The sequence below is a fragment of the Apium graveolens genome, chromosome 2 (genome assembly GCF_009905375.1).
Source record: "Apium graveolens cultivar Ventura chromosome 2, ASM990537v1, whole genome shotgun sequence".
In the NCBI taxonomy this organism is placed as follows: domain Eukaryota; kingdom Viridiplantae; phylum Streptophyta; class Magnoliopsida; order Apiales; family Apiaceae; genus Apium; species Apium graveolens.
The window spans coordinates 91674206-91696608 of record NC_133648.1 but is presented as its reverse complement, the minus strand read 5'-3'; the positions used below and the strand labels follow the sequence as shown (position 1 = coordinate 91696608).

At 35.6% G+C, this 22403-nt stretch overlaps 1 protein-coding gene across 1 annotated transcript; it reads left to right on the top strand.

Moving 5' to 3' along the window:
* The first annotated feature begins 988 nt into the window (after positions 1 to 988).
* On the top strand, positions 989 to 20286 carry LOC141691339 (uncharacterized). The gene is made up of 5 exons (XM_074496072.1): positions 989 to 1091; positions 17730 to 17800; positions 18152 to 18690; positions 18865 to 20038; positions 20122 to 20286. Exons 1-5 carry the CDS (start codon positions 989 to 991, stop codon positions 20284 to 20286), a joined length of 2052 nt encoding a protein of 683 aa, XP_074352173.1.
* The last annotated feature ends 2117 nt before the right edge of the window (positions 20287 to 22403 follow it).

Here is a 22403-nt window from a genome sequence, read left to right as displayed (position 1 = left end):
TTTTTTTGAAATGATCTATATAGCTTGTTTTGATCAATTGTTTTTTAAATGGTCTATATGACTTGTGTTGTGACTTGTTTTTCGATTTGTGTTGTAGGGGTCCTCCCTGACGAGGGTGGCTTTCTTTAGGAAGTCCGTTCCATTTGTTATTTGATTAAGTAAGTAACTTGAGGCTGTTTGTGTAATAATAATATGATTAAGAAATTTACTTATTATTATTATTAGAGTATTTATGACGCCATTGGTGCGTAAGTAGATTTCATGTATCTGGGGAAGTAAGAGAGTGTTTTGGGAGTTTAACAGTTAAGGGATATATATGAGAGGTCTTTGAACGGTCAAGAAAATGAAAAGGTGTGACTGTTGACTATGTGAACTGTTGTGTTTTGATAAAGTGGGGAATGAGGTGTATAAAAAGAGGGGTTGGATGAGAGGAAATATCAGATTTCATTTTGAACATTATTCAATCATCGGTAGGAAATGAAAGAAAGAAAGATGGCTTTGAATGAGAGGAAAACCGCAAGGGAGCTTCAACTGGAGGGGTATCTCTGAGACACTAATAATAGCATCTGGGTTCTTTGGGAGAGGATCGGGGAGAAGGAAGACCAGATTAGGCTATTACGAGACACAGTTCGCAATTTGCAGACCCAGAATAACGAACTCACATCGTCCATGCTACCCTTGGGTGGTGTTTTTATTTATTATGCTTTTAAGAAAATGTAGTACTTTACAATGTGTAATTTCAAGCAATGAATGAAATGTTCTTATATTCTAGCGTTGTTCTTATCTTTATTTGGTAAAAGGTCAAAAGAAAGGAATATCAATGGGGTGGAATTGTACGGGTTTTGTAATGTCATTTAATGTAGACGTTACAGAATTTGAGGAAGCGGGAGTGAAATCCTCTTTATAAATATTAGCTCAACTTAGAGTTGGTAAACAAAGGAGAAAGGCTATGAATAGCGAGGAAGAACTCTTGTCAACTAATGCGTAGATGAGGGAAAAGATCCGTCTCAAGGAGAACAAGATTCTTAAGTTGGAGGTGAAGATTTGTGAGCTGGAGGAGGATATGGAATCTGTAAAAGAGGAAAATTACCGTATTTGTTTTATTGCAGAAGACGCGATTTAATCTTGTATTCTAACTTTTCATTTGTAACTGTAATGAATAGCGCCTATGGGCTTCTAATAATATAGTCTGTTTGGATAAACTTTTCTTTTTATGTTTATGGGATTTTAATGTTACATCAAAGAAGATGAAAAACTTGATTTAATGAACGATCTACTTTTTGTCAAGTAGATGTGGAGGCTAGTGAATCAATATTTTAAATAATTACGAATAAACAATTTCAGGAAAAATTTCAAGCCTTTGGCCCTAAAATGAATGGGCCCGTAAGCACTTTAGCAGATAGTTAATTAATTAAAAATTTATTTGAGTCGTAGGAAACTGTTGGTTTGGTGATGAATAATTCATTTAGTTGAATTTGTGCCACATGCACTTGACATGCTACAAACATCAGTTTAGTGACTAGTTTTTAACTAGGCGAACTATTCATGCCGCAAGTGTTAAGCTTTATATATTCGCTTAGTAAAAAATATTTATATGGGTGAACTTTTTGTGCCGCAGGTGTCAGGCTCCATATATCGGCTTTATATCAAATAGTTGTTTAATCAAACCATTTGTGCCGCAGGCATTAGGCCGCATATATTGGCTTAGTATCAAATAGTTATCTAGGTGAACTATTTGTGTCACAGGTGTTAGGCTACCTATATTAGCTTAATAACAAATAGTTATCTGGGTGAACTATTTGTGCCACAGGCGTCAGACTGCGTATATCGATTTTGTAATAAATAGTTGTTTGATCAAACCATTTGTGCCACAGGAATTAGGCTGCATATATTGTCTTAGTAACAAATAGTTATTTGATCGAACCACTTTTGTTGCAGGCATTAGGCTGCATATATGGGCTTAGTAATAAATGGTTATAATGAGCGGTAAAGCCCGAGCCATAACGAAGGCTTTCTATAAAAGTTATCAATACACAAGTTTGCATAAAAAAGGAGCTTATGGGCTTACATAGACATATTTTCTTATAATTACAAACTCCAAAAAAGATACTTCAAAGACGAAAGGATCACTTACTGGTAAAAATGCTTGAGGTGAGTGGCATGCCAGGTATCAGGGAGAGGTTCTTCTGATAGTCGAGTAAGGTGGTAGGTACCAAGTCTGGTGGATTGAATCACGATGTAAGGTCCTTCCCATGAGGGATTTAAATTTTTGTTATTAGTAGGGGTTGAGACAGAAGCAACCCTAAGGACTTGATCTCCAACTTGGAACTCTCGGGGATGAACTTCGTCGAAGTAGATAGCAGTCTTCCGCTTATAATTGGACATGCGGATAAGGGCATTCTCTCTTTTTTCTTCGAGGAGATCCAAGTTGGTCCACAAGCCTTTCTTATTTAGTTGGGAATAATAACTCTGAACTAGAGAGAAAGGTTCTCCAATCTCTACATGTATGAGGGCTTCAGTGCCATAAGTAAACCAGAAGGGGCTTTTTCTTCTATAAGTCCAAAGTATATTTGGTAGTTCTTCCTCCTAGAGAGTCTTCTAGTCTTGAACATTCTTTCTGAGGTTTTGAAGGAGGCTTCTATTAGTTACTTGAACTTGGCCATTAGACTGTGGGTTGGCTACAGATGACCTTCGGTGTTGTATGCCATAAGCTGTCAAGTATTCCTCAAAATCAGTTTCAACAAACTATCTTTCGTTGTTTGTGATTAACACTCGAGGTATTCTAAAGTGGGGGACAATGTTTTCATGGAAATTTTTTGGCATACAAGAGAAGTGGTATGGGGAACAACCTTTGCTTCAACCCACTTAGTCATATAGTCTAAGACAACCAGTAAGAATTGAATGTTCCCTTTTGCCGGAGGAAAAGGCCTCATAAAATCCATTCCCCAAGTGTCAAATGGAGGGAGATCGAATGGCCATAGGGAGGACCCAGGGTATTTTAAGGACTGAAGCATAAAACTAACATTTAGCATAAGTTTTGCTGTAGGCCAAGCTTTCATTTTGTGAAGTAGGCCAGTAGTAACCTTGCCTTGTGATCTTATGTGCCAGAGTTTCCCCTGAAGAATGACTTTCACATATGTCTTCATGTATTTCTAACATACAGTATTCTTATTAGCTATTGAGTACAACACATAGGGGGGTAAATGTGTTTTCTTGATTTTTAGCCTTTTTGAAGTTTGGTTATTGGTGTGTGAACAAAGCAGTTTAATTTGTATTGATATTACGTTAGCAGATTAAGAACAACAAGCACAACAATACAATATTTCAAAACTCACTTAATTTGTATTAATTAAGTTTGTCTTGCTACAAATTCTAAGTTCTTTAAAAAAAACTCAACTTCTTCCTTGAGAGATTACAAGAAAATCTAAAACTGTTTTGATACACCTAAACTAAGGACCAGTGCATGCTTTATACACTAGCATCACAGGTTTACAAAACTTGTACTAAAATGTACTAAAATCATTTCTAAAGTAACCTTTTTCTATTTCCATTTCTATTTTAGCAAATTTATGCAGAATCTTGCAAGTCTGTGACCATCCTTTATCTAGTTAATCTTGGCCCTTGATCTTGTATTCTCCCCAGCTACTTTGTAGACTTTTTCAATCTAGTTGATAGATTGTTTGTTGACTGATAATCTTGAATCTTCATTTGTTTGCATTCTGTATTTGAGAGGCATGTCGAGATCTCAAGTTTATTCTATAGAGAAGTGACATCCCGATAAGTATAATAACTTATCGAGATCTCCGAGTTCTCTATAGGTATATTTGACTTGTCGAGGTCTCTTGACATTTGCATGACTTGTCGATATGTCTGAGATTTCTACATGTAGAATTGACTTGTTGATATCTCAGAAATCTCTATATACATTTTGACTTGTCGATAACTCTGAGATATCTAATGATAATTTGACTTGTCGATATCTCCAATCTTCACATCTTCATTTTGACTTGTCGATATCTCTAAGTTCTCTACATTCAGAAATGTCTTGTCGATATCTCCAATCTTCATATCTTCATTTGACTTGTCCATATCTCTGAGACTTCTCTATAAGCCATTTTGGACTTCTCGATAAGTCATTCTGGAGTTCTCGAATGACTTTTCTATATTGCTTGATCTGTGACTTGTCGATATCTTGACTTAGAACATTTTTCATAAAATTGATTTATTCAACTCCAAGCTTCTGTATCATTTCTATGAGGCATGATCTAACTTGATCTTCTTCCAGAGTTTATTCTTTAGGCTTGAACTATTTACAGAAAAATACTTCAGTCTAATCTTCTAACCATTTTTACAGACTCAAGTAATACAATACAAAATATAAAGTCGATTATCAACCAACTACCCTTAGGTTGTCAATTTTGACTTAGTCTTGTTATTGTATAGGCAAATCTTGCACAACAATCTCCCCCAATTTGTGTGAAGATTGCTTATCCAAAATTCATGCCTGATAACAAGACTAACCCCAAGTTAAAAAAATGATTACATAAAACTGATAGAATAACAAAATACAGCTTTTATACACTGAGTGATTACATGAGTTCAATAAGTACATTCATCACATAAAATTCTCATAGCCTGATTTTTTGCTAATGAGGTCCTTTAGTTTTACAAGTACTTGAAGTTTCTCTATGATTTCAGTCCCTTTTAGAGCTTCCACAAGCTTGAGCCAATCATCCAATGAATAACCACTCAAGTAACCTACTCTGAATCTTGAGAATCTGCCAACTTGTATGTTCAGAAAGTGTCCATCCTTAGAAATTCTACTTATCCCCTTTGCCTTGAGCTCATTTGATCTTTGTTCAAATATAGAAATTTATTCTGCATATTTCCTATCCTTTTCTTCCTTTTCATCTCTTGCTTTTGCTATTCTTTCATCTCTTACTCTCAGCCATACACACATCACAACTTCCATGCCCTTGTACTTGTGTCCTTGTCCTTCATTAAGCTAATCACCCTCTTAAATTCGGTGGTTGAAAGTGTATCAACTAATTCTACGCTAAGTATAGTGAAGGAGCCATCCCGATAATAGATTCTGACTTGTCTCAATGATACAACCCAAATGTTGACTATTTCTTCAGCTAAGTATTGAAAGTAGTCATCATCTGTGATACACCAATTTAAAGGTAGAAAATCAGTCTAATCAAAGCAATTCCAGATAACCCCTTTCTAACTTGCAACTTCTTTGGTTTTCTCCCAACAGTCTTGAAATGAGTTTTGATTGATGGCTTAAATGAAGGTAGGTTTGAGATTTTCTTTAAGGTGGTTTGGCTAGAAGTGATTGGTATTCTGAGTAAGGTGTTTGCAGTTTGTTTGTACAAAAGTTTAGGCTTAGAGGTTAAAGGTGGTTGAGTGTTTGAGCTTGTAGGCTTAGTGGCTTGAGTTTGTAAGATTTGAATTGGTAGGACATTTTTTTGGTACCTTCACCATTTTCCCTCTTTTTCCTTATCCTTTCATCTCCTCTCTTCTTATCATCTCTTTTCTTCTCTTTCAACTTTACTGTCAGTTGCCTTGGTAGATTGACTTGGATTTGAGCCAGAAGATTATTGATCATCTTTCTTTAGCTCATCATCATCCAAATCATCCTTAATGTTGATTTGAGTTTTAGGCAACTTGGTTTCAACATATTTTAAGTATCTCCCTAGTATCTTGATCATTTCCTCATCTTCAACAATCTTGTTCTGCTTTATCTTCAAGCCTGTTCTAGAGTCACCATCAGCTTCTTGTTTGCCATGATATATTGCTTTAGAATCTGGAAATGTTTGCAATATTTGGTGGATGGACATATATATGCCACTCCCTTGCTTGGTTGGAGATATGCTTCTGGAAAAACAGCTACTTGAGTATTTTTCAATTCATTGAGCAAGAGAGTGTCTTCATGAATCTTTCGGTTAATCTTGTTGATTAAAATCTCCAATTCAGATTCCCTCCTTGTTATAAGATAATTAAAGGACACCTGCATACACCTATCATACCAGAGTCATTTATATTGACAACAATTCTTCTCTCCTGAAAGTTATCCTTGGTTACCAAAATCACCCTTAAGAAATTGATTGTCTTGTCCAAAGCTTTCTTGTAGGTGAAGAAGTTGTTGTGTAGAGAAACTCTGAGAGCCCTTAGCAGTTCATCAACTTCTTCGATCAGATTAGGTCTCTCAGCTGATTTTATTAGCCTTTCTGTTCCAATATCTTGCTGTTCAGTTTCCTTTTCTTTGGTTGTTTAAGGTTGGATAGATACTTTTAGCAACCTAACCTCTATCTCCCCCTTAGTCTTGCTAACAGGCAAGAGTAGAGGTGTAGGAATGTCAGGCCTCACATCTTCTGGAAGTGCAGGCAAAGGAATATTTAGTGCACCCATGATAGCTCCCATTGAGACTGAATTTTGTATTCGAAGATGCTTATGGGAGTCTACCAAGGTCTGGATGTCAGTCTGTTGACTTTGTACCAAAGCTGTGAGTTGAGAGACTTGATCTCAATGGGAGACTTGAGATCTCGAAGGCGTAAAGAGGTGTATGTCGAGATGTTTGGGTATTTATAGTAAAAGGTAAATGGCTTATTGAGAAGTAGAAATAAACGTTTGGGATTTACTTATCGAGAAGTCACGTGTGAGAATAAATACATATCGATATGTCACTTTCCTGACTCTTATTAATAACTAGATAGTGACTTATCAAGATGTCAAATAAATACCCAGTTTGTCATGAATAGACTGAATTTTCCAAATTTTATTTGAATAAATCAAAATAAAATTAGAATGATTTTATATCAAAAGTATTTGACTAAATAATTTATTAAATTAAATTATCCTAGTTCTAAGTTATCGAGAAGTCTAAAATATACTTGTGAAGAACTCTATGAATTAGTCATATATCGAGATCTCTATAATGACTTGTCGAAAAGTCATAAAAGGCTTGTCGAGAAGTTCTTCGAGAAGTTAGAAAACATGACTTGTCGAGAAGTCAATTAAACTTATCGAGAACTCAGTTCTCTATATACTTTTGAACTATTTGATTCCGCATTATGCTAATTTCACATATTAAAAAAGTAAATTAACACTTAGACAATTTTCTTTGAATTTTAAAAATTCAAGTTAAATTTTGAATTTTGAAAAATAAATATATAGAGAATTCTGAAATATTTATAACTCATATTCCAGTTAATTTTCAATTAAATCAAATTAATTTTGATTTACTAGAAATTAATCTGCTGTAACATATTAGCCGAGTTATTGCCTCTAGGATGAAGAATTTAGCATTTCGATTTCACTAACAAGTCTAGTGAAATTTGCTTCATCCAAAGATTTAGTAAAAATGTCAGCTAATTATTTTTCTGTTGGAACAAAAATAAGCTCAATAGTACCATTTACAGCATGTTATCTAATAAAATAGAATCTTACATCCATGTGCTTTGTTATAGAATGATTGACTGGATTAGCCACAATAGAAATAGCACTAGTATTGTCACACATAATTTGAATTTTGTGTAGCACTAGGACATGGTCCATTAGCTGATTTCTAATCCAAATCACTTGAGCACAACAACTTCCAGCAGCTATGTATTCAGCCTCAACTGTAGAAGTTGACACAAATTGTTGTTTCTTGCTATACCAGGATACAAGTCTTTTCCAAGAAATTGACAGCTTCCACTAGTACTCTTCCTGTCAACCCTGCATCCAACAAAATATGCATCTGTGTATCCAACAACTTCAAATCCAGTTCCCTTAGGATACCATAATTCCATGTTTAGTGTCCCATTCAAGTATCTGAAAATTCTTTCACAGCCATCAAATGTGATTCCTTTGGATTGGCTTAAAATCTTGCACACAGACATGTTGCAAACATAATGTCTGGTCTACTAGCAGTCAAATATAACAAAGATCCAATCATTCCTCTATAACCTGAAATGTCTACACTTTTCCCTTTATTATCTTAATCCAACTTTGTAGCTATAGACATAGGTGTTGATGCAGGTGAACAATCAACCATCCCAAATTCTTCAATAAATCTTTAACATACTTGGTTTGGATGATTAAGATTCCATCACTTCTTTGACTGACTTGAAGTCCAAGAAAGTAACTCATTTCATATTCACTCTTCATAAGTTTTGAGAATCTTTGATACAACTTCTCATTAGTAGAACCAAAAGTGATATCATCCATATAGATCTAAAACTAGGATCATATCACCACCATACTGCTTGTAGAAGAGAGTATTGTCAATTGTTCCTTTAGTGAATCCATCTTTAAGCACAAATTCTGGCAGTGTGTCATACCAAACTCTAGGTGTTTGCTTTAATCCATAGAGAGCCTTGAGTAATTTGTATACAAAGTCTGGAAATTCTGGATCTTCAAAGCCATGTGGCTGTTGCACATAAACTTCTTCTTCCAACTCACCATTAAGGAATACACTCGTTACATCCATTTGATACACTTTGAAGTTTGGGTGTGCAATAAATACAAGAAAGATCCTTATTTCTTCAAGTCCTGCAACTGGAGCAAAGGTTTCATCATGATCAATTCCATCCTCCTGTGAGTATTCTTTAACAACCAACCTTGCTTTGTTTCTTGTCACAATTCCATTTTCATCCATCTTGCTCCTGTACACCCACTTTATTTCAATTATACTTCTGTTCTTTGGTGTAGGAACCAACTTCCAAACTTTATTTCTTTCAAACTGATTTAGCTCTTCTTGCTTAACAAATATGCAGTCAGGATCAAGTAGAGCTTCCTCAATTTTCTGAGGCTCAATTTATGAAAGAAAGCATGTATGTAGGCCACCATTTGGATCACCAATAATTGCATCTCTAGTGTGACTAATATCCCACTTTCTGGTATGATTCTGTTGACTTGAAGTTTCTGCATTTTCTTCACAATTAGCATGACTTGCAGAACTTTCTTCTCTTTCTCCCCCTGAGTTTGTGCTATCAAATTCAGGTGTTTGAGATGAGTTTCTATTCTCGTGATTCACTTGCTCAGTTGACTGTTCATTCATTCTGTTGCTTGTGTCGATTTCAGCTTCATCTTCAGAATTACTATCAGTATTCAAATTTTCAAACTTAAGGGCTTCAGCTTCATTCTCATCAAGGCACTCCAAGCCTGGACACTTGTCATCATCAAAAGTCACATAGCTTTACATAATTTTCTTTTGTTCAAGCACATAAACTCTGTATGGAGTCCTTTCCAATTAATATCCTAGAAAAATTGCTTCAAAAACTTTGGAGTCAAATTTTCCCACATATTCAGAGTTGTCTTTTAACACAAAATACTTGCTCCCAAACACATGAAGATGTTTCACAGTAGGATTCCTTTTTGATAAAATTTAGTAGGGTGACTTACCAAGATTTTTGTTGATGAGATATCTATTTTTAGTGTAGCATTCTACACTAAAAATAGATAACTCATCAACAAAAATCTTGAGGAGTTGGCACAGAATTCAGGAATGCAATTCTGCATGAATTCAGAAAAAGATAAGGGCATTGTTCAATAGTTCTTAGCTGCAAGAACCCCTCAGCAAAATGGGGTAGTTGAGAGAAAGAATAGAACACTAGTAGAAGCTGCTAGAACAATGCTGTAAGATGCTAAGTTGCCAACAAGTTTTTGGGAATAAGCTATCAATAGATATCTATTTCAAATCTACCCTCAGTTTATGACAACTTGTCATCACTTTCTTGTTCCAAGGTATGCAGCCAAATTTGTCATAAAAGGAGTAAGGGTCTTCTGCATTTGCTTCATTGTACTTGCAAGCTCCCACTTTTGGCTTGCTAACATCCTTTTTATAACGTTGAGTTAGATAATTTGTTGAGCCACATTTCTGACATTGCTTTCTGGGGGCATCTGTAATAAATGCAAAGTTGTTGCTCTTGTTTACTCCTATCTTGCCATTCATGTTCTTTTTCTTCCTTCCTGCATTCTCAGCCTTGACTTCCTTGACATGTGTCTTAGGGACTTGGTTAACTATGGGCTTCTTCTTTGTTTCAGTAGCAGGAGTGGTTTCTTTATTTTTCATTTCTTTATCTTTATTTGCAAGTTCTTGATTGATGACCAACTCCTCTTCACTGAAATTGACTTTACATGCCTTGAACAAAGGTGAGTCAACTTTTCTCAGCATAGCTGTGACATCTTCATTTACAGTTATTTTACCCTTGTCACCTTCATTCTTCTTATTATTGTTCAAGGCATCAAAGTCCAAACCAATAGCTATGTTAGCACATGGCTTGTTCTTTTCATGGTACTGTCCAACCAACTGAGATGCATTTCTAAAAGACTTCAGCTTCACTTTATTCTTCTCTAGATTTTCTCTCAACACAGCTTCAATCTCACTTGCACAATTAAGTTTGTTCTTTAGATATTCATTTTATTGTTTGACTGTCTCAAGCTCAACAAGCCGCAGTTCCAATTCTTGTTTCTCAATTTCAAGGTTCTCATTCAACTTTGACAGCCTACTCACCTCCTCAGTAGCTGCCACCATGTTTGTGTGGATATGGAACATCTCTACACTCATCTTTTCAAAAGTTTCTTTATTGGCTTGTATTTAAATCAATGGTGGTTAGAGTTGGTACCTCAGATTTTGATGATGATGTTTCTCCTTGCTCCAGAGCCATTAGTGCATAGTTTCCAAACTTTTCATTCTCATTTTCATCATCAGTATCATCCCAACTTTTTCCTTATACAATGTAAGCCTCTCCTTGATATTTCTTTAGGAGAGCTCATACTTTTCCTCCAATTCCAAATAAGCTTTGTCTTTCTTCACCTTCTTAGGTTTCCTGTACTCAGTAGCAAAGTGACCCAACTTATTACAATTAAAGCACCTTATCTTTGATCTGTCAACAGATCCAGTCTTGTAGCCACCTTTTCTAGATGAGTTATACTGAGTCTTTGGTTTCCAGTTGTTGCTGTTAGAAGACTATCCCTTATTCTTGAAAAACCTAGGCTTCTTGACTCTAATGTTAGAGATTTTTCTAGCCATATACGCCATGGATTGGTCTATTTCATCTACCTTATCCAAGATATAAAACTCATCTTTCTCCAGCTCCAAAATAACTTGCTTCTGAGGTCCTTTGTTCTTTTGCTCCACAGCTTGAATAACTAGAACTTGAGCATCTTGTTCATCTTCACTTGCTTCACTGCCATTAACAACTAAGGCACTAGAACCATCAACAACATGTCCATGGTTTGCTTTTAATGACTTTTTTTGTAACATTTCAAGTTCATAAGTTTTCAAGATTCCATATAAAACTTCCAGAGTTATTCTGCTCAAATCTTTTCCTTCTCTAATAGCTGATATTTTTTGTTCAAGGTGGTCAGGAAGAGCTAGCAAGAACTTTAGGTTAACCTCCTCAGCTTTATAATACTTTTCATGAAGCTGCAAGTCATTTATCAATTTTTTAAATCTTTTAAGAACTTCAGTAATTCCTTCTTTAGGCTTTGCCATAAATCTCTCACACTGAGACACCATTATCCTTCTTTGATTTGATATAACTTCCTCTGTACCCTCACACAAAATCTCAATCTTCACCTAGATCTGTTTGACTGTGTCATAATTGACAATATTGTTGTACATAACATTGTCAAGTGACTCTATCAGAATTAGTTGTAGGCCACTATCCAGGGAGACTTTTTCTTTTTCAGTTTAAGTGTATTTGAAGGGTCTTTAGGGGCATAATGAGCTAGGATAACCATATCTCCATCAGTAGATTCATCAACCCTTTCCATGGTGGTGAAAGGGTCATTCTTGAGAATATGGATATATAATGGGTTGGCCATCCTTATGAACAACATCATCTTCTTTTTTTCAAAGTGTGTAGTTGATTCTATCAAAAGCTGGTATCTTAATACTATTTATCTTTTGTGCACTCATACTTCCAAGATCTTGATCTGTTTACTTTCATATTACGCTTTAATACCACTTGTTAGATATTGAGTACAACACAGGGTGGTGAATGTGTTTTCTTGATTTTTAGCCCTTTTGAAGTTTGGTTATTGGCGTGTGAACAAAACAGTTTAATTTGTATTGATATTGTTACGACCGGTATTTCTAAACCTTATATATAATTGTGTGTTTATAATTGAGGTTTAAATTGCGTGGAATTATAAATGTGGGTGATCTATATGTTAAGTGCCTATAAATTAAGTATTTAACGTATTAGTATATATAAAAAATTGAAAGGAAAATCTTATTATTTAGTATTTTTAAATGATAATCAAAAGTATTTCATTCTATATGAAAAATCGATTTTTAAAATCTTTTAACAACAAATTTTCAAATTTTATATCATTAAATTTCTAAAATCATAAGCTATTTTATAATATTTATTTTGTGATTTATGGAAGTGTATTTATTTTTATAGCAATTGTTTTATATAAATTAGTTGACTTTTTAATTTGCAATTTACTTAATTGCCCATGCATGCATTTTGCTCCCAAACACAAGTTAAGGGCAAACTTGGGAATTCCAACCCCACTAACTACTACTTTACTAGCCAAATTACTACCTTATCTTTGCATGCAAATTGACACAAGCTTGCTTGAGGGTTACTCTTGTCAATTCTCACTTCCACTCACTTTCTAGTCAAATCAAAACCATAAAAATCAAGCAAGTTGTCATAATCACACTCACTTCACTCCACTCCACCTCACCTCTCTTCTCCCTCTCCCTCTCTCGGCCCCCTCTCTCTCGGCCTTCACTCTCGGTCGAAGCCCCCACTCCTTTTTCTTCATTTTTCATTCAAACATCCATCTTCAATTTAAGTAATCTTACTTCCCATATCTTGTTCTTTAATAATCCAAAGAGTTTAGGGTGAAAAATCTATGTTTTGATCTTGCATGGTAGTGTTTTGTTAAACTCAAAGTGTGCACCCTTGATTCTTGTGAATCTAAGCTTTCACCATGAGATAAATTATCATAGGTTTGAGAATGGCTAGACATGAGTGCGTCACACTCATGCAAATGTTTTTTTCACCCTAATCCATTCGGCCATGACTTGTTAGGAGTCGAATGGATGGTGTTCTTGTTGTCTTGTTGATTTTTGTGTGTTTATGTGATAATAGCTTGGTTTTGGAAATAAAAACTTGACAAAACTCTTTTCATGCTAAGTGATCACATTATTTATGGTTAATTCTAGGCTTGCATGTTGATTCTATGATGAAATTTACATGGAAACCATATTATTTTTGGCTTGTAAGTTCGAAAGCATGCATGCATATGTTCAACTCAAGATTTTCGAAAGTTCTTGATTATTTGGATTGATTTTTGTTAATAATCTCTAATTTTTGTTAATTTAGGATAATAATTATGATATGTGCTCCTTTTTATGTGTTTTTGATTCGTATATATATGGAGGATTTAAGTTGTTATTTTTGAATTGAGATGACTTGTAATTAGTATATTATTTTGACTCTTGTTTTGCTATATTGCACTCTAGGTAAGGATGATCTCCACTAAGCCAATGTTGTGTGTAGGAGTGTTAGTTTAGTAGGTTTCCTTGGTTGAGGTTTGGTTTGGGTTTTGATTGATGTTTGGTTTGGTTTGTCAAGTGGGAACATGGTGGAAAAGGGTACATTAGATTCTGCAGAATTTCAGTTTGGTCCCATGAGGTTTAGAGTGAGATTTGACCTTGTCATTGTAATGCACTTTGAGGCCCAAGTCACCAGAAGCTATTACTAGGGGTATACTTCAGATTTTAGGTGTTTGTTAGAGGTTTGTAGGTTGTTTGGTTAGGTACACGAGTGAAAACACTAAATCTGTCCAGCAGGGGACAATTTTACCGCAACCTAGAAATGGGGAGTTTTGACCATGTCATGGGTAGGCCCTCACTAGACCTTGATTGGACTTAGTTAGAGGGAGTGTCAGAGGTGTTTTTCCAGCCATAGTTCATAGGACTTGAGTTAAAATCATGTGTCGCAAGTTAGTGTAAATCAGGACACTTTTCTGTCCAGAAAACCAGGGAACATTGGACTTTAAGCTTACGCCTAGGTAGGCCCAAGCTAGGCCTTTGAGTCACACCAAGTTTGGGAGTTACCTTATGATCAAAAGAGTCTATTGTAGAAGTCTGAGAAGTAAAATTGAGGATTAAGGGTGTCAATTATTCTCATAAACCCATTGGTGTCATCCTGAAATCACTATAATGAGCACATTCACTTAACATTTAGTTTTAGAGCATTTATGAGTGAGGCCTAGGTTGACCATCATAGTTTTAAGATAGTATAAGGTTAGTAGAGTTTAGGGCCTAGGTCAGGGTCAATAGGAACTTGATGGTTTAGAAAAGGCACTTCGAGTTTCGAGCTCCATATTAGGAGTTTTGACTAGTTTAGCATAACTAAGTGACTTGAGTAAGTGGAGTGAGATCATCCAAGCTTAGTAATGCAATATAGTGTGTTGATGTATTATTATATATTTAAATGTGTTATATGAGCATATGTGGCTATGTGATCTAGTATGCTTATAAGATAATTATAAGCATGTATGTGTATATAGGCCTAAGTGCCAATGTGCTTACTTTCGATTTATAAATAGGTCGAGTTGGTGAGAATATATTATAACGAGGTTATTATTATTTTGTGTAGGCTCTCGAGACAAGGGTAAAATTTCCATTAAAGTTGAGTAAAGCTCCCAGTTGCTTCCACCTGCCAGTCAAGTCAAGCCTTTCTCAAGGCAAGTGTTTCAACCTATCTTTTTGTGTTTACACTACAAGTGTGTGTTAACCTAGCTTTTATATATGATGCAAGAATTCTAATTCACCTTGATATACATGTATACATGACCCAAGTGGTTTCAAATCTATCTTTCGTATTGCATGCAAATGCCATGAACCCTCAAGTATCTATTGCAAGCAGTTTAAATTTACTTGAAGATCGCTATGCAAGTAACTCAAAACTCATACCATGCTAGTATACCAAAGTAATTGTGATGCTGAACCTTGTATAAGTCCTACTCAGTAACCTTATCTTGACACCTAAAAGTCAGTTATTCCTTAAAATTGTTCATGATTGCTTGATAACTCTATTATTATCCATAAACCATGATACCCTGTTATACTTTGAACTGATACTTACCTTCTTTATATTTTAAATACCTATATCTTATCTGAACCACTATATTGAACCTAGTTTGACTTAGTTCCTTTATACCATCCAATAACCCTGTTAAACTGCAATAGAAAATCCCCTGTGAATAGAAACTTTACAATTCCATTCGATAAGTTACCAGTTTAACTGATCATGGCCTTAAAGTTTATTGAACCTATTCCATGTGCTTCGAAGTTGATCTAGAACCCTTGATAAAGACGTTCACGGTTTAAGAAATTAACCGTCATTTGGCATCGGTTTTTAAAATAAAAAGTTAAAAGTGGATTTTCAGTCCCAAAGGGGGACAAATGTTTTCTTTAGATAGTGGATCTGGACTAAGACGCAAGTCCTTTCCGCTTTCAAATTATAGGCTTAAAGGTTGCCTATGGATCTCATTAATGCTCTAGAACCCTGCGAGTTTCGGGATTACTTCGAGGCTGATCACCGGATGTAATCCGTAGCATCATAAAATGGTTTTTGATAAAGAAATGGTTTTAATTGTTTTTTTTACAAATAAATGATGCCATCACCCTGAAAGTTTATCTTTTGTTATTATATTATTGGATCTTTCATTTCCACTGTTATCCTTTCATTTTTGTTTATGTATTATATAACACTTGTTAAACGTTTGGCTCACTACTTGCTTTCACCCCGATATTTCAGCTAGCAGATATGGTTAGATTCAAGTAGACCGCATATAAGACTTGTGATGCCGATTCGTATGTTCGAGCTCAGGTAGATTAGTGATCGTTTTGTGTGAGGACTCGATATTGAAATCAGGTTGTAATAGTTAATAGTATTGGGCTGTTCCAAACCCTAAACTGTAAGATCTTGGATTCGGTGTATTTATTTCCATTTGTTAACTAATGTAATTATTCGTATAGTTTTCTTTTGTTAAAGTTGGGGTGTGACAGGTTTTATGTTAGCAGATTAAGAACAACAAGCACAACAAACACAATATTTCAAAACTCACTTAATTTGTATTAATTTAGTTTGTCTTGCTATAAATTCTAAGTTCTTTAAAATAAAAGAACTCAGCTTCTTCCTTGAGAGAATATAATAAAGTCTAAAACTGTTTTGATACATTTAAACTAAGGACCAATACATGCTTTAGACACTCGCTACTAGAAAAAGTAGAATAGACATCACCTCTTAGACATCAGTTGCTTTTTTAACCGACGTAAAAGGTGTTTTCTACATCGGTTTTTGGAAACCGATGTCTTTTGTTGTTATAAACATCAGTTTTTTAGCCCAACCGATGTTATATGTCTGTTTTAAAAAAATTAATCAACGCGCCTTCCCCGTTTGCCCCTTAACCAAATTATTCAGTCCCTCCAAGTGTTTCCCCCCTTGTTTTTTGACTTAGTAAAACTTTCCCCCCCTTTTTTCACCCACATCTTCCCCCTCTTTTTTATTAAAAAAAATAAAAATTAAAATCAAAAACTAAAAACAAAAACAAACAAAAACAAAAAACGTATTCATCATTTCATCACTCTCTCATCTCTCATTTCATCACTCTCTCATCTCTCATTTTATCCCTCTCTCAGCTCTCATTTCACCTTCCTGTGTAGATTTCACCTTGCCGCTCTCATCAAGGTTGCTCTCATTTCCCTCATTGCTCTCGTAGATTTGGGGGTTTCATTGCATTAAGTCGAAGTTGGAGTTGAAGTTCAACTTGGAGTTTAAGGTTGGAGTTCAAGTCGGAGATTGAAGCTAAGTTGGAGGTTAAAGCTTGAATTAGGTAAGTTTTAAACCCTAATTTCAGAATTGGGGGTTTCAATTTGAAACCCTAATTTTTTAATTTTTAATTAGTTTAAGCTTGAACTATCCGCATCTGCTTGTTTGATTTGCTTGTTACATATTCTATAGTACAGAAATTAGTTGTTTGTCATATAGCAAACCCTAATTGCTTATGCTTGTGTCTTTATTTATTTTATTTTGTTTAAATGATAGGATTTTTGTTGCTCTTTTCTCTGTTTTCTCTAGGAAATGCATGTTATTTTCAGTTAAATAATGTAAACATTATTTTATAGTAAGGGCATGATAGACGAAATTCGCTTTTTGTTCTGTATATGTTGTTACAACATATATTTTACATATAAAATGACAGGAAGATGGTTCTGTGTAGAATTTATAGTATAATGTAAACATATTTTATCTATTGATAGTATAATATAAACATTAAAATGCATGCCCTGTCTTGTACTACCAAATCGATACAAGCAGATTACTGAAAAGGATAATGACATTACCTTTTCAGTAATAAAAATCAACTTTGATTTTTGATTTCATACTTGGAATAATTTTTTTTATAAAAGAACACTTCACTAACACATACATATGGTGCTTATAAAGAAAATAATTACCCGGTAGAGAAGAAGGGTCACCTGGGAGGAGTTAGAAAAGCAGAAGTGGTTGGTTTGGGAATGTAATCTTTGAGCAAGTACTTAATAAACCCACTAAAAGTTCTGATTCTTGTTTGAGAAATGATAGTTAGCATGTGAATATAGTTTTCTTGGCCTATGGAAGCTAATTCTTTATGAGCATCGATGTCGGGTGGTGGTTGATTCTGCTCATTACAAATTATATTAATTTGCTATATTTATTGTCTAGTGTCGTGCTCAGCTTTGTTCTGTGTTTTGTTTCATCATTTTAATCAATCAGTGTCGTGTTCTGCTTTGCCGGTAATTATACATAGTAATACATATATATTACTAATTGTACGTTGCCTTTTTTGAAATATTTGATATGAAAATTAGGTAGGATATAGGTTATCCAACGGATATAAAGAAATATTGGATTTCAAAAGAGAGGGATTCGTTGGAATATGAAGTCGGGGTTGAAAAGTTTTTGATTTATGCCGAAGAAAATTGTAAAAATCCTAAAAAAATACCTTGCCCCTACTGTAAATATGTTAATTTCAAGAAATTTCTGGTCAAAGTAATAAGGGGTCATCTCTACGAGAATGGTTTTAGTCTTGGGTATATTGATTGGATTTGGCACAGATCCAAGACTGGTAGGTCGTCTGTTGGTAGCACAGTGCCCCTCATGAAGTGGAGCAGAATGCAGGTGCATTTAAATCAGCCTTTGAAGTTGCATCAGAAGCGGCTGCTGCATCGGAAGCGGCGGCTGCTGGTGCTTCACAAGCTGCCGTGGTTTGTGAAGCAGCATATCGTAATCCGGGGGGTAAATCAGGGGGCGATGACTACGATAAAGACTCGCATGATTTTAAGAGGTTTGTGGCCGATGCTCAACAACCTTTATTTGAGGGCAGCGACTGCACAAAATTAGATTCGGTGTTAAAATTACATAACTGGAAAGCGAGATTCGGTGTGAGTGATAGTGCATTTAGCGATCTTCTCTCTACAGTTGGCTCATTCCTACCTCAGGATAATGCATTACCTGTTAACGCATATGAAGCAAAGAAGACTCTTTCGAATTTAGGCCTCGAGTATACAAAATTCCACGTGTGCCCCAATGAATGTGTTCTATACAGGGGTGTAAATGAGACTACTTCGGAGTGTCCCAAGTGCAAGCTATCTCGCTGGAAGGTGGGCAAGGATGGTAGAGAAAGGTATAAAATCCCGGCAAAAGTTATGTGGTACTTTTCGATCATCCCGAGATTTAAACGGATGTTTAAATCTTCTTTGACAGCTGAGTTGTTGATATGGCATTCCAACCAAAGAATTCATGATGGCCAGATGCACCACCCTGCCGACTCTCCTTCTTAGCGGAAAATCGATTACAGGTGGCCTACCTTCAGAAGTGAGCCAAGAAATCTTCGACTAGCTTTGTTGGCTGATGGTATTAACCCACATAATAATAGGCTGACCAATCGGTATTCTTGTTGGCCGGTAGTATTGGTAACATATAATCTTCCTCCGTGGTTATGTATGAAGATGAAATTTATGATGTTAACTATATTGGTCTGCGGTCCACATGAACCAGGTAACAACCTTGATGTGTTCATACAACCGTTAGTTGATGATTTGAAAAAGCTTTGGGAAGAAGGTGAACCGAATGTATACGATGCCTTCACAAAAACTTTTTTCACTTTAAGGGCGACTTTGTTATGGACGATTAACGATTTCCCAGCATATGGTAATTTTTCTGGCTGTGTCAACAAGGGTTATTTGGGTTGTCCAGTGTGTGGTGATGATACTGTTGCTAACTATTTACCTTATAGTAGGAACATATGTTACCAAGGTCATCGTCGGTATTTGCCTAGGCATCATCCATACATGAAGAAGAAGGCAGTCTTTAATGGTCAACAAGAGTTTGGACATCCAAGGCAACCCCTTTCCGGACAAGAGGTGTTGGCACAACAAGAAAACATTAAATTTTCTTATGGAAAGGAAGTAAAGAAGTCGAAGAAGGCGGACTGTGCTTGGAAGAAGAAGTCGGTATTTTTTGAGTTGGAATACTGGAAATTCCATCACGTTCGTCACTGCCTCGATATTATGCATATTGAGAAAAATGTGTACGATAGTCTAGTTGAGACGTTACTGAATTTAAAACACAAGTCCAAAGCTAGTGAGGCATCTCGGCTAGATATGATGGAAATGGGGGTTAGAACTGATTTAGCTCCAGAAGTAGGAGAAAAAAGAACTTATCTGCCTCCTTCCAGTTTTACTCTAACAAAAGCTGAAAAAAGAAAAGTGCTGAACTCACTCTCATCAATGAAGTTTCCATATGGGCATTCCTCAAACATTAGAAATTGTGTATCCATGGCGGATTTAAAGATATTTGGGATGAAGTCTCACGACTGCCATATACTCCTTCAACAATTACTCCCGGTCGCAATTCGTTATGTACTTCCGAAGAATGTTAGAGTTAGCATAATAAGACTCTGCTTCTTTTTCAACACTTTGTGCAACAAAATTGTTGACGTATCAAAACTTGATAAATTGCAAGCCGATGTGGTATTGACCTTATGTGAGCTCGAAAAAATATTTTCGCCTTCTTTTTTTGATATAATGATACATCTAATTGTACACCTGGTCAGGGAATTGTATGTGGACCAGTTTTCTATAGATGGATGTATCCATTTGAGCCTTTTAATAAAGTGTTGAAAAGTTACGTGCGAAACCGTTATTTTCCAGAAGGTTGTATAGCCGAAGCATACTTGAAAGAAGAATCTGTAGAATTTTGCGCTGAGTTTTCTAGATAGAGTTTCACAACTGCCGGTCTTCCGAAGGACCAAGGCAAACTTTCTGGTCCATTATCGGTTGCAACAGTTAAATCTGTTGAAGAGAAAGATTGAGAGGAGGCGCATTTACACGTCCTCTTAAACAACAGTGAAGTGTTTCCATATATTAAGTAAGTCACTTTTCTTTTTCTTTTCTTGATTAATTTTGTATAAGCATTATTTTAGTTTGTAACCAAAAAATTTATGTATTTTTAAAGGATGCATAAGGAGTTGCTTGAAAAAATTTATGAAGGAAAAAAGACTATTTAGTGGATGATTGGGGATCATAATAGGCTATTTGTTGATTGGTTTGAGAACAAAGTTATGACTGAATTGAACGAGAAAGTCGAAAGTGTTTCTGAAATGATAAGGTGGCTAACAGGAAAACCATCGTTTACTGTTTTGACTTTTGATGGCTATCTAGTTGACGAAATCCGATACTTCACAAAGGAGCGAGACGATGCTAGGGTTGTTCAAAATAGTGAAGTCTCGTTAGTTGCTAAGATTGTCCAAGTTTCTAGTGCTAAGGATTTAAATCCCGTAAAGAGTGATATGACATTTTACTGGAGGATTGAAGAAATATGAGAATTGGATTACCACTCATTTAAAGCCCCATTATTCTTGTGCAAATGGGCAGACTGTGACAGAGGCGTCAAGGTTGATGAACTTGGTTTCACACTTATGGACCTTAGTCGACAAGGCCACAAGAATGACAAATATGTGTCCGTTGATCAAGTGAAACAAGTTTTCTATGTCGAAGATCCCGTTGATTCCAACTGGTCAGTCTTATTGACCTCAACGACCAGAGACTATCACGAGATATACAATGATGATGATCTTGGAGACACAATTCTAGAAAACCCTCCATTCTGCTCTAACATCCCCTTAGTTGATTCTGGGGTTGATGATGACAAAGAGTCTAATTTTGGCAATAAAAGAAAGGATGGCGAAAGAATCTGGCTGAAGAAGCGATCCAAGGATTAAAAATCATATTCACTTGATTTACAGTTTTGTTTAAAAATAGGCTTCTCAGATATATGTAAAATTAAGTGTTGTATTGTAGAATTATGGATGGTATCGAAAAAAATTGGAGTTTATTTATCAACGTTTTATTGTAAAAATGTATGATATAATTACTTGGAGTTTTATTATGAGTGTAAGTATTAGAATTTGTAGAAGCAACTGATAAAAATATGTAAATGCTTCATGTGTTCAGCTGTATGTTGTTATGCGTTAAAAAGGCGATTGTGTAGTTAATTATATATGTTGCATTAGATATGTGTTGTGCTAGAATGATTATGATGATCCTAGTATGATGATAATCTTATCTCTTATTCCTACTCCTTTTGGTTAATGCAGGAAAGATGGTAAAGAAAGGAAAAAAATCTAAAAAATAGTCTAAAGAATCATTGGATGAGAATCACATTGTTCCAGCGGACACCATTGTTCCAGCGGTACCAGATCCTGACCTGGTTGCTCCATCGGACACCATTGTTCCCCAGCAGACAACTCCACAACCCACTGAAAGTACTACACAATCTACCAAAAGCAGGACATCTGGAGCAGCACGAAGCGTTTGTGCTATGCACAAAGTGGTGATGAAGAAAGCACGGGGAGAGAAATTGAATTTGTGGTTCAATCGAGTTGCAGTTCCAGTTGGAGACGAACGGCACAAACTGCAGTCCTACATAGGTATGCTGGCAAGGACAATGGTGCCAATTGACATTCCGACTTGGCCAAAGGTTGACCCTGAACTGAAACTAAAAATATGGAATGATCTTGATGTATGTCATTTACAATCGCAATTGACATTAATCTCATGGTTTTTATTTAAAAAATTTGCACTGTCTAAACTTGTTAAATTTGTGCTTCAGGATACGTTCGAACTGATTCCTGAAAGTCAGAAGAGGATTCTACAGTCGGCAGGTGCAAAATGGAGAAATTTTAAGGCTAAATTGACAGCGGAACATGTGATGCCTTTTGTTGGGCAGAATAAGAAGCTACAGAAGCCACCAAAGCAATATGCTTTTGTCGGGAATAAAGCGTGGAGACGATTTGTTGCAGCTAGAGTCACAAAAGAGTGGGAGGTATGCATTACT